Below are 19403 nucleotides of genomic sequence, written 5' to 3'. Positions count from 1 at the left end.
CGTGCCCCCTGCAGATTGACCCCTTCCTACTCCAGACTGTACATTTACGTCCTGCAGCATCAGGGTATTATGAAGAGAGATTGCGGCGTAACCTCTCTGCATACAGCGCAGGCGTCAGCTGTTTATTACAGCTGACACCCACGGGCAATAGCTGTAATCGTACAGCATTACGTCATACTGCAGGAGCGATCAAAGCATCGCTAGTTGTGGTTCCCCAAGGGGGATTTAAAGAAAAAGTAAAAATAAGCTTATGACTTTTTTTTTTTTTTTTACAATTAATAAAAAAAGCTTTACGTTTAAATCACCCTCCTTTGGCCATATGTAGAATAAAAAATCTACATCATAAAAGACAAATTCATATTTGGTATCGCCGCATCCGTAAAAGTCTGATCTAGCAAAGTAGCGCATTATTTACCCCACACAGTGATTTAGTCCGAATAAAAAAAAATAAAGAACGCCAGAAATGCACTTTTTCAGTCACCCTGTCTCCCAGAAAAAATGCTATAAAAAGCGATCAAAAAGTTTTATGTATTCCAAATTGGTACTACCGTCAACTACATGACGTCCCGCAAAAAATGAGCCCTTGCACAACGTTATTGACGAAGAAATTAAAAAGTTATTGCGCGCAGAAGATGCAGCAGAAAATAATTTTAAAAAATTAAATGTCTTTTAAAAAAAAATACAAGTACTACAGCAAAAAAAAACTATACGAGTTCGGTATCGTAGCAATCGCACTGACGCATAGAATAAAGTTATCAGGTCATTTATGTTGCAGTTTGTGCGCCGTAGAAACAAGACACACCGAAAGATAGTGGAATGTTTTTTTTTTCTGCATTTTACTCCACTTAGAATTTTGTAACAGTTTTTCAGTACATTATATGGTACTTTAAATAGCACTATTAAAAACTACAGCTCGTCCAGTAAAAAACAAGCTCTCATACAGCGACGGAGATGGATAAATGAAGGAGTTACAATTTTTTAAAAGGAGGGAGGAAAAAAACGAAAAGGGGGGGTCTGCATCATTAAGGGGTTAAATAATGTACTAACTTCCTTCTCTGGGTCATTATGAACACCGAGATACCACATGTGTGATTTTATTTTTTACAAAGTAAAGGGGAAAGGTGTTTTGGCGTTTTATAATTTTTTTACTATTTTTTTTTTTACTTTTTAAAATGTTTGGCCCTTTTGGGGACTTCCACAGTGACCCATCAGGACCCCCTGATCACATTGCAGGGGTCTGATGGTGACAGCCCCTAACATGCTGCGGTCGCATAGACCGCGGCATGTAAAGGGTTAACACAGCAGCGATCGGAGGTTTTCTCCATTCTCTGCTGTGTAAGAGCTGGTGCCTGGCTATCCCCTGACAAGACGATCACCAACTCTCCCTGCCATGGGGACCATTGTCTGGCTTCTGACAAGCTGATTGGCCAACGTTGCAACCTGTAAACAAAGCAGTGCAGGAGTTTAAAAATAGAAGATTGCCGGCAGATCGGTAATATCTTCCTGCTTCTTTTTTTAAAGCCCTGCACTGTTCTGTGTGAGTCGGTGCAGGCAGAGCACACTACCACAGCTTATGGCATTGTGCTCTGCAGGTCTCATAGGGAAACATAGCCCGGAAATCTTCTGGGCTATATCGCTATGGCAGTGGAGCTCCTCACGGAAAATTTCCAGGCGTGCCACTCAAGGGGTTAATTCTCCCAGTTTATATCCAGATAGTTGAAGTCCCCATGACACATTATTTTCTTTACCTTTATGGCCCGAGAATGTATTGTGAAAAATTGGAGTCCTTATCAAAATTTGAGTCAGTGTGATAAGGATGGACTCGACTGTGCAGGAATATATCAGCATTAATGAAATCTTTGCTGGCAGCTCTCAGACACCTAGGGATCTCTGCCCTCCTTGAGTCTTTGTATGTCCTCCCATGTTCAGAGTGCTGCTAAAGCTATCATTTCTGCCCCCTGTGGTACCCCACTAGTAATCGTACCGGTAACCCCTCTAATACTGCACCCTGTGGTAACCCACTAGTAACAGTAACCACTTCAGCACCGCCCCCTGTGGTACCCCACTAGTAATAGTAACCCCTCTAATACTGCCCCCCTGTGGTACCCCACTAGTAACAGTAATTACTCCAATAATGCCCCTTATGCTACCCCACCAGTAACAGTAACCCCTCTAATACTGCCCCCTGTGGTACCCCACTAGTAACAGTAACTACTCCAATAATGCCCCCTATGCTACCCCACCAGTAACAGTAACCCCTCTAATACTGCCCCCTGTGGTACCCCACTAGTAATAGGAACCCCTTCAGCACCGCCCCCTTTGGTAACCCCACTAGTAACAGTAACCCCTTCAGCACCACCCCCTGTAGTACCCCACTAGTAATAGTAACCCCTCTAATACTGCCCCCTGTGGTACCCCACTAGTAATAGTAACCCCTCTAATACTGCCCCCTGTGGTACCCCACTAGTAATAGTAACGCCTCTAATACTGCCCCCTGTGGTACCCCACTAGTAACAGTAACCCCTTCAGCACCGACCCCTTTGGTAACCCAACTAAGTAACAACAGTAACCCCTTCAGCACCACCCCCTGTGGTACCCCACTGGTACCCCTCTTTTCCCAGTAGGGACAGTAGTCACTAGCAGTCACTTGTCAGGGGTCTGCTAAACCACCACAACTCTGACATGCCAGGGGTCGCCAATGATTGCATGATCGCCAGGTCTCATGCATGAAATGTCCCTGTTGCTTCCTGCATTCTTTACATATTGCTCATGAAATGCTATGCAGCTTTAAAAGGGAAGACAGAAGCCCTTAAACACCACGTTTGTCTTCCCCTTCAGGTCCCAGTGACAGCCGCGAACCCGCCCTGCTCCTCCCGGATTGCAGGGGCTTTAATCCCGCACCATATATTTATTTTCATCTGAGATTAAAGCCCAGGACCAAGCGCTGTATATTTAGGGCGCTTGGTCCTTAATGGGTTAATATTCATAGTAGCCTATTACCAAAAACTACATCCAGATGAAGGCATGACGAGGAAGCCCTACAATGTAGTCTAATATGGATAGCATCAAAACTAATGTTGCCTAATAATCTAATGTACAAATAGACAAGTAACCCGGCTGTATTCTGCTTCTTCTAGCAACAATACCTCCCCAATCTGCAGCAGAGCCAGCCGCGTTGGCACCCGCACTCCTCGCCAAATATCAGGTTGGTTATCCTATATCTAGTAGTGTTGTGGTGAATGTATGGACCCAGTGGCCAGGAATATGAAGCAGACGGTTGGCCATGGGCTTCCACATAATGGGATGTCCGGCTGTGTGCAGGAAGGGCCGTTATCCTGAAGGTGGTTTTCTCTGAACGATTTGTTTTATTTTCTCTTCTTCGCTTTTTAATTTTTCTGTTTTTCGCCTTAATACACTTTTTGTTTTCAAATGGAATTTAATTTATGAATGACATAAATATGAAGCCAATGTACAGTAAACGTGCGTCGTCTTGTCATACATCAATACTTGAATCGTCAGCGTAAGCCGCGTGCAGACGAGTTGTTGAGATCACCTACTTGGGTTATACCGTAAGCCTGCGGATTTCCTGCACACTGCAGCGCTGAACCCTGAGCGCAGACTAGACGCCTTCCACACAGCATTATGTCCAGTTCTCCATAAATCCCCAAATTGTCAGAATTAAATACAGAACCGTTGAAACCACAATCACTCTGCACTCGTTTAATAACCCGAATTATGTTGACAGACAGTTTTTTTCCATTTATTTTGGAGCATTTATATCAGAACACATATTTAGGTTTTCATGATAACTGAACTTGTTGAATTGTATCTTTAAGTAGATAACAATGTGGATGTGCGGTTACTGATCCACCAAGGTTACAGATCTCCGATTTTATCTTTCTGTCTAAAAGGCACAGGTACAATTTTAACAGACAGATTGGAAAACCAAACATTTCATTAAAGTTCGCAGGTAAACCCCTACAGAAGAATAACCTAAAACACGTTTTTATTGATAAATAATTAAAGCCATGGGACAAACACACCTAGACTCTATGGTAAAGACCCATAGAACAAAGGTGAACAGACCCCAAAGATGTGAAAAAGGGATAACAAGGCGCTGAAGGATGGTAGGGCCTAATAAAGGGGGTGCTGTAAGCTGGATAGACAACCCCCCCCCCCCCCCCCCCACATAAATATCACCAGGCTCGCTAGTGCCTCCTTATGGTGTCTGACCCCCACCCACAGAATGGAGGTCGAGGACTGCGGCCAAAGATCCACAACCAAGGAGCCAAAGAGGTAGAAAACGCTTGATGATAAACGCTAAAGAGGCTGCCTATGTGTTTCGCAGCACGTAGCACCCTTAGCGATGTCTAGCAAGGACTGTCAGTGGGGTACAGAGGACGGATAAACCAGGCCCACAGAGGGGTACAGACTGAACAGTATATTACAGAACGATTGGATTGATGTTCCGATAGCATGTATGTTATAAATGACAGAGCTCTCAATAGACTGATTTTCAATTTAAAACGTACAGATATTTAGAATGCTCGAGGTGTTTCTCTGGCCGTTCAGACAGAACATCAGGAGCTTCATGTGGTAAGGATGTCACAGAACCACACTAGATGGTTAGTGATGTGGTATTTGGTTTCAGGTGGAGACAAATCTCAGTCGTGTTAACCCACAATTGGGTAACCCATAAGGAAAGCGGAGGCCTCCTAAGATGTATTTAAAAGGACACAGGGCTGAGACCCAATCATCCTCATTGACCCCCTGGAGTTGCCAATATACATCTGAGGCACAACCACCCTGTATATACCGGAGGAGGCAGGTAGCAGCTGGTGAGATGCACTGGCCAAGATCAGGCCATGAATGCCAGATAAGCAGGTAGACATCAGCCCTGATGGTGGACCTATGGTAGAGGGAGAAAATAACAAATGGTGAGCCGTTGTCTGGAGAGCCTTCTGGAGGGGTTTCCGTGGGTTGTAATTTAGCACTTTCTTAAGCCTCTCTGCCTCTGTGAAGCATTTCATTAAAGGACATTTTGTTCATCAGTCACATTGTCTGTCTTCAGCTCATTCCCGTGGGATCAGTGGGATTGAGCAGCAATACTGGTCGCTAATCATGTATGTAGTATGCTGTGGGTTAATATACAATGTATAGGCCATAGCGCTAACATGTCCAGTACATATCAATATTTAAGACCTGGAAACGCCCTTTCACAACCATGTCATGTGGTTTTAAGGCCCTTAACATAGTTTTCACCAAAAATATGTAGTAGAAATTGGTCTCAAAATTAGTCCAATGATTTGGTTGAAGAAACCTCTCAGGCCAAATACAGTCTTCATTGCCGTTCTGTGAGACTGAATATGTAACTGCTCATGGGATCCTTCCCTACTCTTGTGGACCTCTAGTCTCCATATCTACATTTATCTACATTTTTTTTTGTTGTTAATTCATAGCAAATTGCATCAAATGTATTAAGACGCATGCCTTTTATCAAGCATAAAATGCTAAAGACAGGAGGTGATGGCATATGGGACACATGCAAGTTGTTGCCAAGTAAAAGGGTTATCTACAGCAGGAGTTCAGAAACCTAATCTATCGCTGACATGGAGTCCTTTATCACTGCCAAATGTTTGTCAACAGGCCGCCCCTTGGTCTGCATTTGGCCATAAACACCATGTTGTATGCCAAAAGCTTCATGTGGTTTGTACGCATGGCGAGAGCTTAGTTTGCGGTGACATTCTAGTCCACAGAGGGTGGCGCAGGCTGTGGCCGCGCCGCTCTCCTGCCACCTCTCACATTATCTAACATACGGAACATAGAGGCTTCATATGTTGCTGGCCATTCGGTGCAAACAATGAGGACTGATTTAACACTTGGGCTTTCCTTGCTAAAAAATCTTCTTCAGCATTGTTTTATAATCTGCATAGAAAACGACTTAAATATTTTCAGGTGAAGTGGATTTTTTTAATCGTGTTTTTTCACCAATGTTCAAATGTTTTGAAGATCCTACATAATGTGTAAGTCTTGTATTTAGAGTATACTAGTTCCATTTGTAACTAACCAGCGACTGTGCAAATGGCGCAGGCCGTCTTCTCATGATGACAGGGCCTTTTGGAAACCAGCCTCCAGTGGCGACGGCAGAAACACGCGATACATTCAAGATCAAAACCAAAGGAACTTGGGAGGCGCTCAGAGCATTCTGTATCACGGCAAACTCATGACAACGCTATGAGACTCATTGACTTACTTCAACCATCATCAGACATCCATTACATTCATGAACTCATCTGTCAGCCATCATCTGAAACCAAGTATTGTGTCAAGTACGGACCTTAGAGCGCTTACATTGTTCAAACTAACTCTCAGGTAGAAGAAGAATCTATTTTTTTAGTTGTATGGATTTCACACAATGTTTAATTGGAAAGACTGTTCATACCTGTTGACCAACTGCCTTCCAATAGATGATAAAGTACGTAAAGACTATATGTTGAGGCCAACCGCTGTAGGTGATCACGGTATTTTGTTGCAGTGGCTTTAAAGTACCGTGTAGAGGCTTCCTTGTGCCTTTGTAAACCTATATATGCTACTGTAATGAGTCGATCATGACCAGCGCTCCGTCAAACACTAGGTAAGTCCAGTCCTTGGTGGTTGTGGCCCTTCCAGCTATGCAACCGTATCATTGTGTTATGACCGATTTAATTAAAAAGAGAAATTGTGTCGCCTTGTAGAACTCAAGAATTCTTGGATAGAATATTGGACAGTTTGCAATGCAGCTTTGATGGGTGCAACCTATTGACTCACCCCTTCATGTAATCTCACACCAGATTTAGCATTAAAACTAACAACTGACCTTTCCCCACTCATCAGTAGCCAATCCGGCAGGGTTCCACCACTTTGGATGCTCACACCAATAAGCAGTTCCCCGGGCTGCCATCACGTGACAGTAGCCCATGAAAAGCTGATCGGCGGCGGTCCTGAATGGCAGACCCCTGGCGATTAGCTGTTGATGCTCTATCCCGAGGATAGGTCATCAATTTGTAACTTGCTGGAAACCCCCTTGAACAGGAGCAGATTGTTTTGCTCCTACAGGGCCAGACACTCTTTAGCGATTTCATGCTTGTGGGAGTTGTATGGCCTTAATTTTTGTTTTCTTGGGCTGCCAAAATGACTTTTGCTGGATTTTTTTGTTTTTTTTCGGGACCTAGAGCTATTTTTTAATACTTTTCCCACTAAGTTCTATTTCCTTCTTCAGTTTTTCATTAGGGGTAATGTGTGCAAAAAGTAAAAATAAATTATTTAATTTATAGTTCTTTATTTTTAAAATTGGTACATTACAGCTCTGAGAAGTACAAGAATTGGTTCCCTGTTTTGTTTCAGACGTTCTGACATATGACTTGGATAATGTTTGATTACAGGGCAGATATGGCGACGGCGGTGTTTTAATATTGATTTGTATTCTGTACTTTTTCTTTAAACTTAATTTTGGATGTATTTTTAATATCTGTGTCCCCTATTACTTTGTCTCCTCTCTGGGGACTCTCACAATAGGATTTTCTTTTGCCACAGTTTTCCCCTGTAGCTGGGGCATCCATAAGAGCTGCATGCATAGGAGCCCCAGTTACAGGGGTAACCGCCTTCTCGTGTGACCATCACTACCATTGCTGGTCTGGGATCTCCTAAGACCCTGCACCTCTGTCATGCCAGGGGTTACCGAGCATCATATGATCGCTGGGTCCCATAGAGGAACTATCTATGCATCCTCTATGCTGTACATGGTGCTTATTCAGCACTATCTAGCCTGCAAAATAGAAGGCAGAAGTAGTTCTAAACTGCTTCTGTCTTCTGCTCCGGGTCCTCGGCTGCTCCTGTTAGATTGTAGGTACTTTAATACTACGCCATATTTTTACTATCAAAGGGAATTAAAGCTCAGGACCAAACTCTGTTTATTTACAGTGCTGGGTCCTTTAAGAGGTTAAAGTGTATCTTCAGTTAAGGGAACCTCCTAGGATGCTATTGAGGCTTTTCAGAAGTTGTCATTAGTGGGATCTGGACTGGAGGACCATCACCTGTTGGTGTCCGCTCCTGGGCATGTCATGTATTCTCTGTACGTGTTGTTCAGATGTCTTGGGCAAAGAAGGACAAACATGATGAAAGCTGGAACGGTTACACACTAACCAATGTAAAGAGTCTGGTGGCTGGGGGTCTCTGAGCCTAATGCCCACTATGACTATATGACCGCCTTCCATGGGAATATTTGTGCTAATTAAAGTGCTGTTTTTTTTCTCTTAATTATTTTTCATGTTGCAGTAAAAAATCTATTTTGCACCTTCAAAGTTGTAATCCATTGTATGCCATCTGTGATTAAATGAAGGACAAACCGCTTCTGCAAATGGACATTGTAGCTTTCTATATCAATGTGTAGCAATACAAGCTTATAGCAGCAAGTGCATGCAAGAAAGGCTGCAGCAGTGATGCGGGCGCAGTCCAACAGCAGCAGCTGCCCGACCATTCAGGATCAGCGGAGCAAGTGGCTACTAATTTGTGACATTTTGGGGACCCTCCCTTTTCTCAAGTAGCCTACGCTGTTCATTTTCTGGAAAAATATTAGTAAGAAATCGAAACCTACCAAAACCGTTTTAGTCTGTTTGAGCAATGAGAGGCCGTGGTTTGTTTGAATTAAGGTTGTGTGCACCCAACCCTAACGTCCTCCTCCTGGAGCCAGGGCCGCAATTCCTAGTAGGCACTGCAGTATCTCGGGCTGCTCCTTGCAGGGGCCGTAAAGTAACTTTACAGCTGTACTTGCCATTAAATCAGCGCTTTTCCTGCGTGCCGGGGGAGGGGACCTAGATGCATAAAGTGAATGAATGATGGAGAGGGCTGACCAGCGGAGAATCGGCGGCGGCTCCCGTGGACAGGGGGCCTTATAGTCTGAGTAATAGAGTAGTTTCCAAATAGAAGCGTTTTTGTTCTGCAAGAGTAGAAAAAGAGAAAACAAAAGTATGTATGTATACGGTTCTTTTTCCAGTCGGGCATACAGATGCAGAAAATTTAACTTGATTTTGCTGACTTTCTGCAACAAGTTAACTTAAAGGGGTTGTCCTGAGAAAGCAAGTGGGGTTCAGCACTTCTGTATGGCCATATTAATGCACTTTGTAATATACATCGTGCATTAAATATGAGCCATACAGAAGTTATTCACTTACCTGCTCCGTTGCTGGCGTCCCTGTCTCCATGGTGCCGTCTAATTTCAGCGTCTAATCTCCCGATTAGACGCGCTTGTGCAGAGGGGTCTTCTCCCTTCTCTTGGGTCTCGACACGAGAGGAGTTCTGGCTCCGCCCCCTTCTACGCGTCATCGCGTAGCTCCGCCCCATCACGTGTGCCGATTCCAGCCAATCAGGAGGCTGGAATCGGCAATGGACCGCACAGAGCCCACGGTGCACCATGGGAGAAGACCCGCGGTGCATCATGGGTGAAGATCCCGGCAGCCATCTTGGTAAGGTAAGTAAGAAGTCGCCGCAGAGCGGGGATTCGGGTAAGTACTAAACTTTTTTTTTTTTTTAACCCATCCCTTGTGTTTGTCTCGCGCCGAACGGGGGGCCTATTGAAAAAAAAAAAAAAAGCCATTTCGGCGCGGGACAACCCCTTTAAGCCATTCAAAAGCTATTGTTCTCTTAACACAACAAACCATTGTAAAGCAATTAGATATCCACAAACTGCTACAAGTTCTCCCCACATGTTGAGTGATGTTGACCTGTGATACGTCTGAACCTTTACACAGGGTGATTATCACCTGAACTCTTGCTGGAAACAGAAAATTCTGTGCGATAATCGTCCTGTGTGCCCGCGGCCAGCAATGAGGCGCTACGTGAGAAATCGGCCAACAAAATAATATTTTGGAATGTTTCCTTAACTTCATGAGTCCAATCAGCAGAGTTTCTCTCAGTCACTTGATGGGTATCCGTTCTGCTAACCCGTGTAAACAGGCGCTGTCAGTGTTTTAGCGACTCTAGTTTACTGTGAATGGAATCAGGCGAGCAAGAAGGATCACCGGGTGCTGCGCCTCCATTCACAGAGCGACTGTCCCTTCTATGTAGGAGGTCACAGGTGCCTGGCATGTTGTGTGCACTGACCCTGTGATGTCACATTACTGTGACATCACTGTGGGTTATCACCGTGCAAAATAATCCTTGACGTTTGCATTACCCTGAAGCTACTGCTGGAGGAGTTTCAAGATATGTGTGAAAACTGTATTTAATGCGGAAACACACGCCTCTAAAATAAAATCCAAGCTACGGATGTGGGTGTGTTCCTGGCATGTTAGAGGCATCAGATTAGGCAATGTGTAAGATACAGCGTGGCTGTAGTATCTCATTATCTGTAGAATTGCTTTGATTTCTAATGAGGCGCCCGGCTGCCATCAGTGAGGGTGGTTGGTGCCGCTCTGCGGGTTGACGGCATACTGTAATGTCTGCTGTGCCGACTGTAGGATTGGTGTATTTCAGCGTTCTAGACAGGAGCGGTTTTCATGCAGTTTTATACCTTCACAAGTGGTGGCATATATAAAAGGGGCATCTGTAAATCTGCCCTGATCGCCCAGCTGGGACTGATAACAATGAGAAATATTAAACCTTTTATTTTGTAACCAGTGAGGATTGCCGTGACATCATGAGATCCGGCGTCTGGGATGTGGGGATTTACCAGCGGTGCCTTCTTAAGATGTTTAATTGTAAGTTAGTGTTTCCAGGATGTAACTTGGCGCGGGTGCGAGCTGAGCCGTGATTGACATCAGACACGGCAGACACCGGACCACGCATCGGACCGCGCACTCTGATGCACAGCGCCCCACATAGTCACATGCTTTACATCCGTGAGAAAGACAAGGCTAGGACATGCATTCAGTTGGATGGTCGCATGAAAATCAGCAGTATGCATAGTCCCATAGGCTAGAATGGGTGCATGTGCTGCCCAGGATATGACCCAAATACGCTAGTATGCCCGGGCTCATCTATTCTTCGGATAGGTCATCTGCATAAGATTGGTGGGGTCCACTCCTTGGCATTCCTAGCGATCAGCTGTTGGGGCTGTGAAGTAATCAAACTGACTCCACATTCATCAGTCACATGACCTCTCTGCCGCTCAGTCTTAATCCCCTCAGTGGCGGGTTTCTTACCCCCGTCAGACCCACCAGGGCAGGTTCTTTAACCCCTTGAGTGGTGGGTTTCTTCCCCCTGTCAGACCCACCAGGGCAGAATCTTTAACCCTTTGAGTGGCAGGTTTCTTACCCCCGTCAGACCCACCAGGGCAGGTTCTTTAATCCCTTGAGTGGCAGGTTTCTTACCCCCGTCAGACCCACCAGGGCAGGTTTTTTAAATGGGCCAATCATTTAATTTCAGCTAATTTTGCAGTCTCATTCCCAGAGCCATAACTTCTTCATTTCCCCATTGACACGGCCGTATGAAGGCTTGTTTTTTGTGGAACAAGTTGTACTTTTTGATGGCATCATTTTTGGGTAAATATAATATATTGCATAACGTTTGTAAAAAAATTTGTTGGGAGATTGGGGGAAAGAAATTCTGCCATTAGTTTTTTGGATTCCACGTTTACGGCGTTCAGCGTGCAGAATAAATAGTGTGATAACGTTATTCTCTGAGTCACACGATTCCGGCGATACCAAGTTTATACTGTTTGTTTATGTTTTGCTATTTTTGTACATTTAAAACATTTTTTTTTCTTAAAGGATTGCTTTTGTGTCGCCGCATTCCAAGAGCCGTAATAAAGTTATTTTCCATCGCCAGCGCTCTAGAAGGCCGTGTTTATTGCGGAATGAACTCCAGTCTTCATTTATCTCATTTTTTGGAACATTTTCTAATTGCTTTTTATTCCATTTTTTTCTAGTGGCAAGATTAACAAAATCTGTAATTCTGGCTATTTTTTAATTATTTTTCCCTGCATTCTCTGAGCAGTATAAATAATGTATTTAAGTAATTCTACAGGCCAGTACATTTTATGCCAATACCAAATTGTAAGACTTTTTTTTCTTTTTCACGACTTTTTCACAGTTTAAATTAAAAAAAAAGTAATAAAAGTTTAAATCGCCCCCCTTTTGCCGTATCTATAATAAAAAAATAAAAATCATAAAAGAAAAATACATATTTGGTATCGCAGCGTCCGTAAAAGTCCAGTCTATCATAGTGCATTATTTACCCCCACGGTGAAGTCCAAAAAAAAAATAAAGAACGCCACAAATGCACTTTTTCAGTCACCCTGTTTCCTAGAAAAAATGCAATAAAAAGCGATCAAAAAGCCGTATGTATTTTGGATTGGTACTAACGTAAACTACAGGACATCCTGCAAAAAATGAGCCCTCACTGAAGTACGTCGACAGAAAAATAAAAAAGTTATTGCGCACAGAAGATGCAGCAGAAAATTAAACGTCTTTGAAAAAAAATACAAGTACTACAGCAAAAAAAAACTCCTACAAGTTTGGTATCGTAGTAATTGTACCGACCCGTAGAATAAAGTTATCAGGTCATTTATGTTGCAGTTTGTGCGCCGTAGAAACAAGACGCACCGAAAGATGGTGGAATGTCATTTGTTTTTCATTTTACTCCACTTAGAATTTTATAAAAGTTTTTCAGTGCATTATATGGTACTTTAAATAGCACCATTGAAAAATACAACTCATCCTACAAAAAACAACAAGCCCTCATACAGCGACGGCGATGGGTAAATAAAGGAGTTATGATTTTTTAAACAGGGAGGAAAAAAATGGGGAAAAAAGAAAAAAGGGGCTGTCATTAAGGGGTTAAATAATGTACTAACTTCTCTGGGTCATTACAAATGCAGGGATACCACATGTGTGATTTTATTTTTAATTTTTTACAAAGTAAAGAGAGACAAGTGTGTTTTTTTTACTTTTTTTTTTACTTTTTTGTTTTATTTTTGTCCTTTTTAGGAGACTTTTACAGAGACCCATCAGGACCCCATGATCACATTCCGGGGGTCCGATGGTGACAGCCCTTTACATGCTGCAGTCACACAGACTGCAGCATTTAAAGGGTTAATACAGCAGAAATCTGAGGTTTTCTCTGAACTCTGCTGTAAGATCTGGTGCCTGGCTATCCTCTGACAGTCAAGCACCAGCTCTTCCTGCCACAGAGACCATCGGCTTGCTTCTGACAAGCCGATTGTCTCTATGGCAACCTGTAAACAAAGCAGAACTTTGAATTTAGAAGCGGGAGATTGCTGGCAGATCGGCAATAGCTTCCTCCTTCTGTTTTTTAAAGTCCTGCACTGTTCTATGAGGGACTGTGCAGGCAGAGCACACTGCCACAGCTTATGCCATTGTGCTTTGCAGCTCCCATAGTGAAACATAGCCCGGAAATCTTCCGGGCTATATTACTATCGGCAGTGGAGCTCCTCACAGAAAATTTCCGGGCGTGCCACTCAAGGGGTTAAAGCGTTATTCCAGGACTTTTTATTTTTTTCCATTGATGATCGTCTGGGAGCCCCTAGTAGATTCCTGGGGCCGCTGTCACTGCAGTCAGTGCAAGAAGCAGGTTGTTATTGCAGCATAGCTTCCATTGAATACAATAAGAAGTGCTTCGGCAATACTAACCTCGGCCACTGTGCTATGGTCCATGGTTTATGCTGACTGCAGAGACAGTGGCCACAGGAATAGGCTGATTGATGGAGAACCAAAGGACAAGTCTCCGCTGATCATCTGTTGATAACCTCGCAGTCATCAATAGAAAGAATTTTAAAAAGCCCAGGAATACCCCTTTAATGAAGTGAATGGGATTGAGGTGCAAAACCCGAGACAAACACTATAAAATGTATGGCACTGTGCATGGTAAAACGAAGAGGTCAGAGCTCAGCAGCCTGTTCATCCACTGTCTATGCGAGTGGTTTGGGAATTGGAGCCACACTGATCTGATGGGGATGAACTAACGTGAGGATAGGCAATCATCACAGGCCCTTAAAACCTCTTTAGGCAAGGCACACCTCTTGTCTTATTTATTTTGTTGCCTTTAATGTAAAGTAATGGTTTATAATGCAAACCTGGGAGCGATGACAGATAAGGTGGATTATTGTTGGATGTAGCTGCTATTTTTGTCTAAAAATGGAAAACTCTGAAATGCCGCCTTAAATGTGATAAATATGAAGTATAGTACGTTGGTTTATACTGGAGAGCATGCTGGTATATTTAGGAAAACCTTGAGCCTCGTATATAAGAATCTAATCTATGACCAAAAGATCTAGAGAGCAACTTCAACGCAAAGTGAAGAACAAATTCTGTGGGCGACTGTTACTGCGAATACGAAAGGGGCGCCAAGACGCCGCAAGCACTGAGAATGATGGCAACATGGATGCATCTACATGTTACATAGTTATATAAATGTAGCTGTGTATGTAGGCGCCACATGTTCTGTACATATATACTATTATACGGATGTGTTTGTACGTTTACTGGGAAGCACAAACCTCCAACTGTGTCCTCCAGCTAAGAGGAGTCTGAATCCAAGGAGCGTGGCGACACCGACATCTTCACGGGCAGCCGGTTGTCGGGGATACCAAGGATTTCACACTATTGACAGCTGATGGATCTCTCTCCTTGGAAGTATCTGCACTTACAGACGTGCCATCACCATCCGGTGGGACTCTCCATTGGATGTGCTGGCTACAAATAGGGACTGCTTGAGGGGTTCAGTATGCTCTCTCCACTGGTGAATGTGTGATGATTGTGTATATTTGCTTCATTCTCATCATGTGCATCAACCAGTGACCCCTCTGCAGCATCCCTGCTGTTACTGACCCCGCTTCCAAGTGTTGCACTTTACGCTATGGCCAGTAAATATTAGTATACAGACGTTTTCTCACAGACCTACAAAACTTCAAAATTGTTTTTCTAGAAAATATTGTAATATGGCTGCTGACACGTCAAACATCTCTATAGGCCTTCATTAATTCGAAAGAGGCCAAGAATGCCCTTATGGCCTCTGTTGGGCCGATACATATATTTTATAGAGTAGCCTAGGCTGCTGTGCTGTTCCATACAGAGGCATCCAGTACAAAGTATATCTATATATATATAAAGCTGAAAGCCCTCACTGACTCACTGACTGACTCGCTGACTCGCTGACTGACTCACTGACTCGCTGACTGACTCGCTGACTGACTCACTGACTGACTCACTGACTGACTCACTGACTGACTCACTGACTGACTCACTGACTGACTCACTGACTGACTCACTGACTGACTGACTCACTGACTGACTCACTGACTGACTGACTCACTGACTGACTCACTGACTGACTCACTGACTGACTCACTGACTGACTGACTCACTGACTGACTCACTGACTGACTGACTCACTGACTGACTCACTGACTGACTCACTGACTCACTGACTGACTGACTCACTGACTGACTCACTGACTCACTGACTCACTGACTCACTGACTCACTCACTGACTGACTCACTGACTGACTCACTGACTGACTCACTGACTGACTCACTGACTGACTCACTGACTGACTCACTGACTGACTCACTGACTGACTCACTGACTGACTCACTGACTGACTCACTGACTGACTCACTGACTGACTCACTGACTGACTCACTAACTGACTCACTGACTCACTGACTGACTCACTGACTGACTCACTGACTGACTGACTCACTGACTGACTCACTGACTGACTCACTGACTGACTCACTGACTGACTGACTGACTCACTCACTCACTGACTCACTCACTGACTCACTCACTGACTCACTCGCCAAAAGTTCTCCAACTTCCCGATGTCGTAGAAACATGAAATTTGGCGCAAGCATAGATTATCTCCAAAATAGGAAAATAAATTGGGTCCCAACTCGATTATTCAATTCTAGCGCAAAAGAATTGGTGTCGAAATTTAACGTACATAATCTAAATCTCTCACTTCCCAATGTCATAGAAACGGGAAATTTGGCACGAGCATTGATTATGTCATAAATAGGAAAAGTTAATGGGTCCCAACTCGATTATTCAATTCTATGCGCAAAAGAATTAGCGTCCAAATTTTACGTGCGGAATCTAATTTTTTCACTTTCCGGTGTCATAGAAACATGAAATTTGGCACGAGCATTGATTATGTCATAAATAGGAAAAGTTAATGGGTCCCAACTCCATTATTCAATTCTAGCGCAAAAGAATTGGCGTCGAAATTTTACGTGCGGAATGTAATTTCTTTACTTTCCAGTGTCATAGAAACAGGAAATTTGGCACAAGCATTGATTATGTCATGAATAGGAAAAGTTAATAGGTCCCAATTCCATTATTCAATTCTATGCGCAAAAGAATTAGCGTCCAAATTTTACGTACGGAATCTAATTTTCTCACATTCCGGTGTCATAGAAACGGGAAATTTGGCATGCGCATTGATTATGTCATAAATAGGAAAAGCGAATGGGCCCCAACTCCATTATTCAATTCTATGCGCAAAATAATTAGCGTCCAAATTTTACGTGAGGTATGTAATTTTCTCACTTTCCGGTGTCATAGAAACGGGAAATTTGGCACGAGCATTAATTATGTCATAAATAGGAAAAGCTAATGGGTCCCAACTCGATTATTCAATACTATGCGCAAAAGAATTAGCATCCAAATTTTACGTACATAATCCAAAACTCTCACTTCCCAATGTCATAGAAACATGAAATTTGGGCACAAGCATTGATTGTGTCATAAATATGAAAAGTTAATGGGTCCCAACTCGATTATTCAATTCTAAGCGCAAAAGAATTAGTGTCCAAATTTTATGTACGTAATCTAATTCTCTCACTTCCTGATGTCATTTTATATGAAGGAAACGTTGCATGGTTACCTCCACGTGGTGTTTCCTGGGTAACGCAGAGAACTATGCAAAATGGTGAACATATGTTTTTCCTCAGTACCTCTAAAATAACCACGACTACATAAGATTTTCCGTGTGAACACCAGATAAACACCAGTACCAAATTAACTCGGGCGAAGCCGGGTATATCAGCTAGTTGCATATATATGTATTCCCAACATGGAAGTCTATGGGTTCCACATGCCGCTGTATCGCTTGTATAGTGGCATCCGTCAATAAACCTGCAGTGTGTCCTTCTATAGAAAGACTGTTAAACATCCCCGTCTGTTTCAGAAATTGTACGTTAATAGTCAAATCACAGAAAAATGGAGGTTTATGTTTCCATAAAAACCCCTTACTGAGCTGACGCCATAGACTATGTTTAGGGTTTTGGCCAGTGCGGTCCCCTAGGTCCCGAATCTATTGTGGACTGCATCATTGAAGTATTTTGTAGCAACACTTCAGTTTGTGATATTTCACTGTCTGTCCAATATTACAAAACGCCCAACAGCTTTCCACCAGATTACCAGAGCAGCCCCAACACCAAGTAGCATCGTCCTGCCTAGAGTCGGCGGACAGGCTGCATAGTAACGGCGCCTGCTGTAGCGCCCGTGCAATGCTAACCAATGACCTATTCTACAAGTAAAACATACTAGGCCTCATTTATCAAACATGTCTAATAAGAAAAGCCTTTGTTGCCTATCGCAACCAATCAGAGCTCCGCTTTCATTTCGGTGTTGTGACTGGGCAACAGTTTATCTTTCCGACAGCTGTGATAAACGAGGCGCGTCGGAGAACAATACGAAGCGTAATTTAAGTGATTAATTTGGCCAGTGCTATCGGTGTTTGGAGAGAAGCCTTAAACAAACTTACCTGTGTAGGCTTTTATTCTCAGCAGCAGTTTTGTTGCAATGATGGCCATTCCCCCGCCCGATAGAACAAACCCAAGACAGGACTGCAGAAATGTATCATTAAAACATTGCTGGAGAATTACAAAAATAATAAAAGCATTTAAAAACAGAACATTAAGGAAATGCAGCATCCATACAAGGGAAATCATCCCCTCAGGTCACACATCTAAGGGGCTCACAAACAAAATCATGCTTCTATAGACCTACAGTAGGCACAACCAATCTCCATGTCATACATACCAACCTGCACATTTCACCTTTGGCTTCGTCCAGCTGACTGACAACTGCTCTCCTGGGTGAATGCTACAACCGCCAGTCTGAGCTATGGAGCATTACTCAACCCCTATGCGTGGCGGTCATAGAACTGTGCCGTGTTCTAAGTACTAGATATGGGGCTATGGATATGACTGGGCGGTGAATGTACACGGTTATAGTCTGTTTAGAGGGGATCATAAAAACCGCAAAGAGTTTTCTTTATGTCAAATCCTGTTTAAAGCCAACACTATGGGGGGATATAAGTGAGGGAGATGATCATGTGGGGTCTCTGTAGGTAGAGATACATGGAGGTAAAAACAATAGTGGTTTCTATAGACACCAAATATAACAGAAGCTACTCAGACTATTACTAAAGCAAATAGATGAAGCAGCCAATCACAAGGAGGTAATTATTATGGGGGGCTTCCAGAACTATCCCGATATAAACTGGGAATCCGAAACCAGAAAGGTAACAACTTCCTGTACCCAAGGGGGACGGACATTTTGGACTTGATATTAACCTACAAACCTGATGCAATAACAGGGGTGCAGGTTGGGGGGCACCTGGGAAATAGTGACCATGATATACTACATTTCACCTTGTCGTTCAATAGAGAATTTTACAGAGGAGCTAAAAAATAAACTTTTAGGAAGGCAAAGTTTGACCAACTTAGTGATGCCCTTAACTTTATTGACTGGGACAATGTCCTCAAAAATAAGAGCAGCACAGTTTGCCTGTTTTATGTTTTGAGTGCAAAACCGTGTCAAATTTCTGGGTGTGAACATTTGTATTTCAATCAAGAGGGGTGTCCTCTCTGCATTTGTATACTATATATATGCCCCATCCAAACCAGTTCCGTTTTTAGCCTGAGGAAGGATTGATAGAAGATCCAGAAGCTCGCTGTAACATCATGTATTTTTGTTAGCCATTAAAAGGTATCATATCTACAAGATTACTTTGATTGTTCTCAGAGAAACCAAGAGATGCTATCCTGTAGGACCTCAAGGGCAATGGCTGCATAACTCTGTATCAGCATGGGTTTATGAGAGATTGTTCCTGTCAAACCAACCTGATCAGCTTCTACAAGGAGGTAAGTTCTAGACTGGATTGGGGAGTCGCTGGATCTTGTGTATCTGGATTTTTCCAGAGTGTTTGATACTGTGCTGTATAAAAGATTGGTATATAAAATGAGAATGCTTGGTCTGGGGGAGAATGTGTGTAAGGGGGTAAGTAACTGGTCAGTGATATAAAGCAAAGGTACTTATGAATGGTACATACTCTGATTGGGCCACCGTCGCTAGCAGGGTGCCACAGGTGGCAGTATGGGAGGGGTCACCATTACTA

General features: G+C 43.2%; 1 protein-coding gene across 1 annotated transcript in view; it reads left to right on the top strand.

The window, feature by feature from the left end:
• EPB41L4B (erythrocyte membrane protein band 4.1 like 4B) overlaps positions 1–8400 on the top strand; it is a 222769-nt gene extending 214369 nt beyond the window's left edge. Inside the window, exons 15-16 of the mRNA XM_066588660.1 lie at positions 3138–3205; positions 6091–8400. Coding sequence (XP_066444757.1) covers positions 3138–3205; positions 6091–6238 — 216 coding nt within the window. The 3' untranslated portion in view covers positions 6239–8400. The remainder of the gene's footprint in view (positions 1–3137; positions 3206–6090) is intronic.
• The last annotated feature ends 11003 nt before the right edge of the window (positions 8401–19403 follow it).

This window comes from Eleutherodactylus coqui, unplaced genomic scaffold (assembly GCF_035609145.1).
Source record: "Eleutherodactylus coqui strain aEleCoq1 unplaced genomic scaffold, aEleCoq1.hap1 HAP1_SCAFFOLD_71, whole genome shotgun sequence".
Classification (NCBI taxonomy): Eukaryota; Metazoa; Chordata; class Amphibia; order Anura; family Eleutherodactylidae; genus Eleutherodactylus; species Eleutherodactylus coqui.
This window is presented reverse-complemented; position numbering and strand designations above follow the sequence as displayed.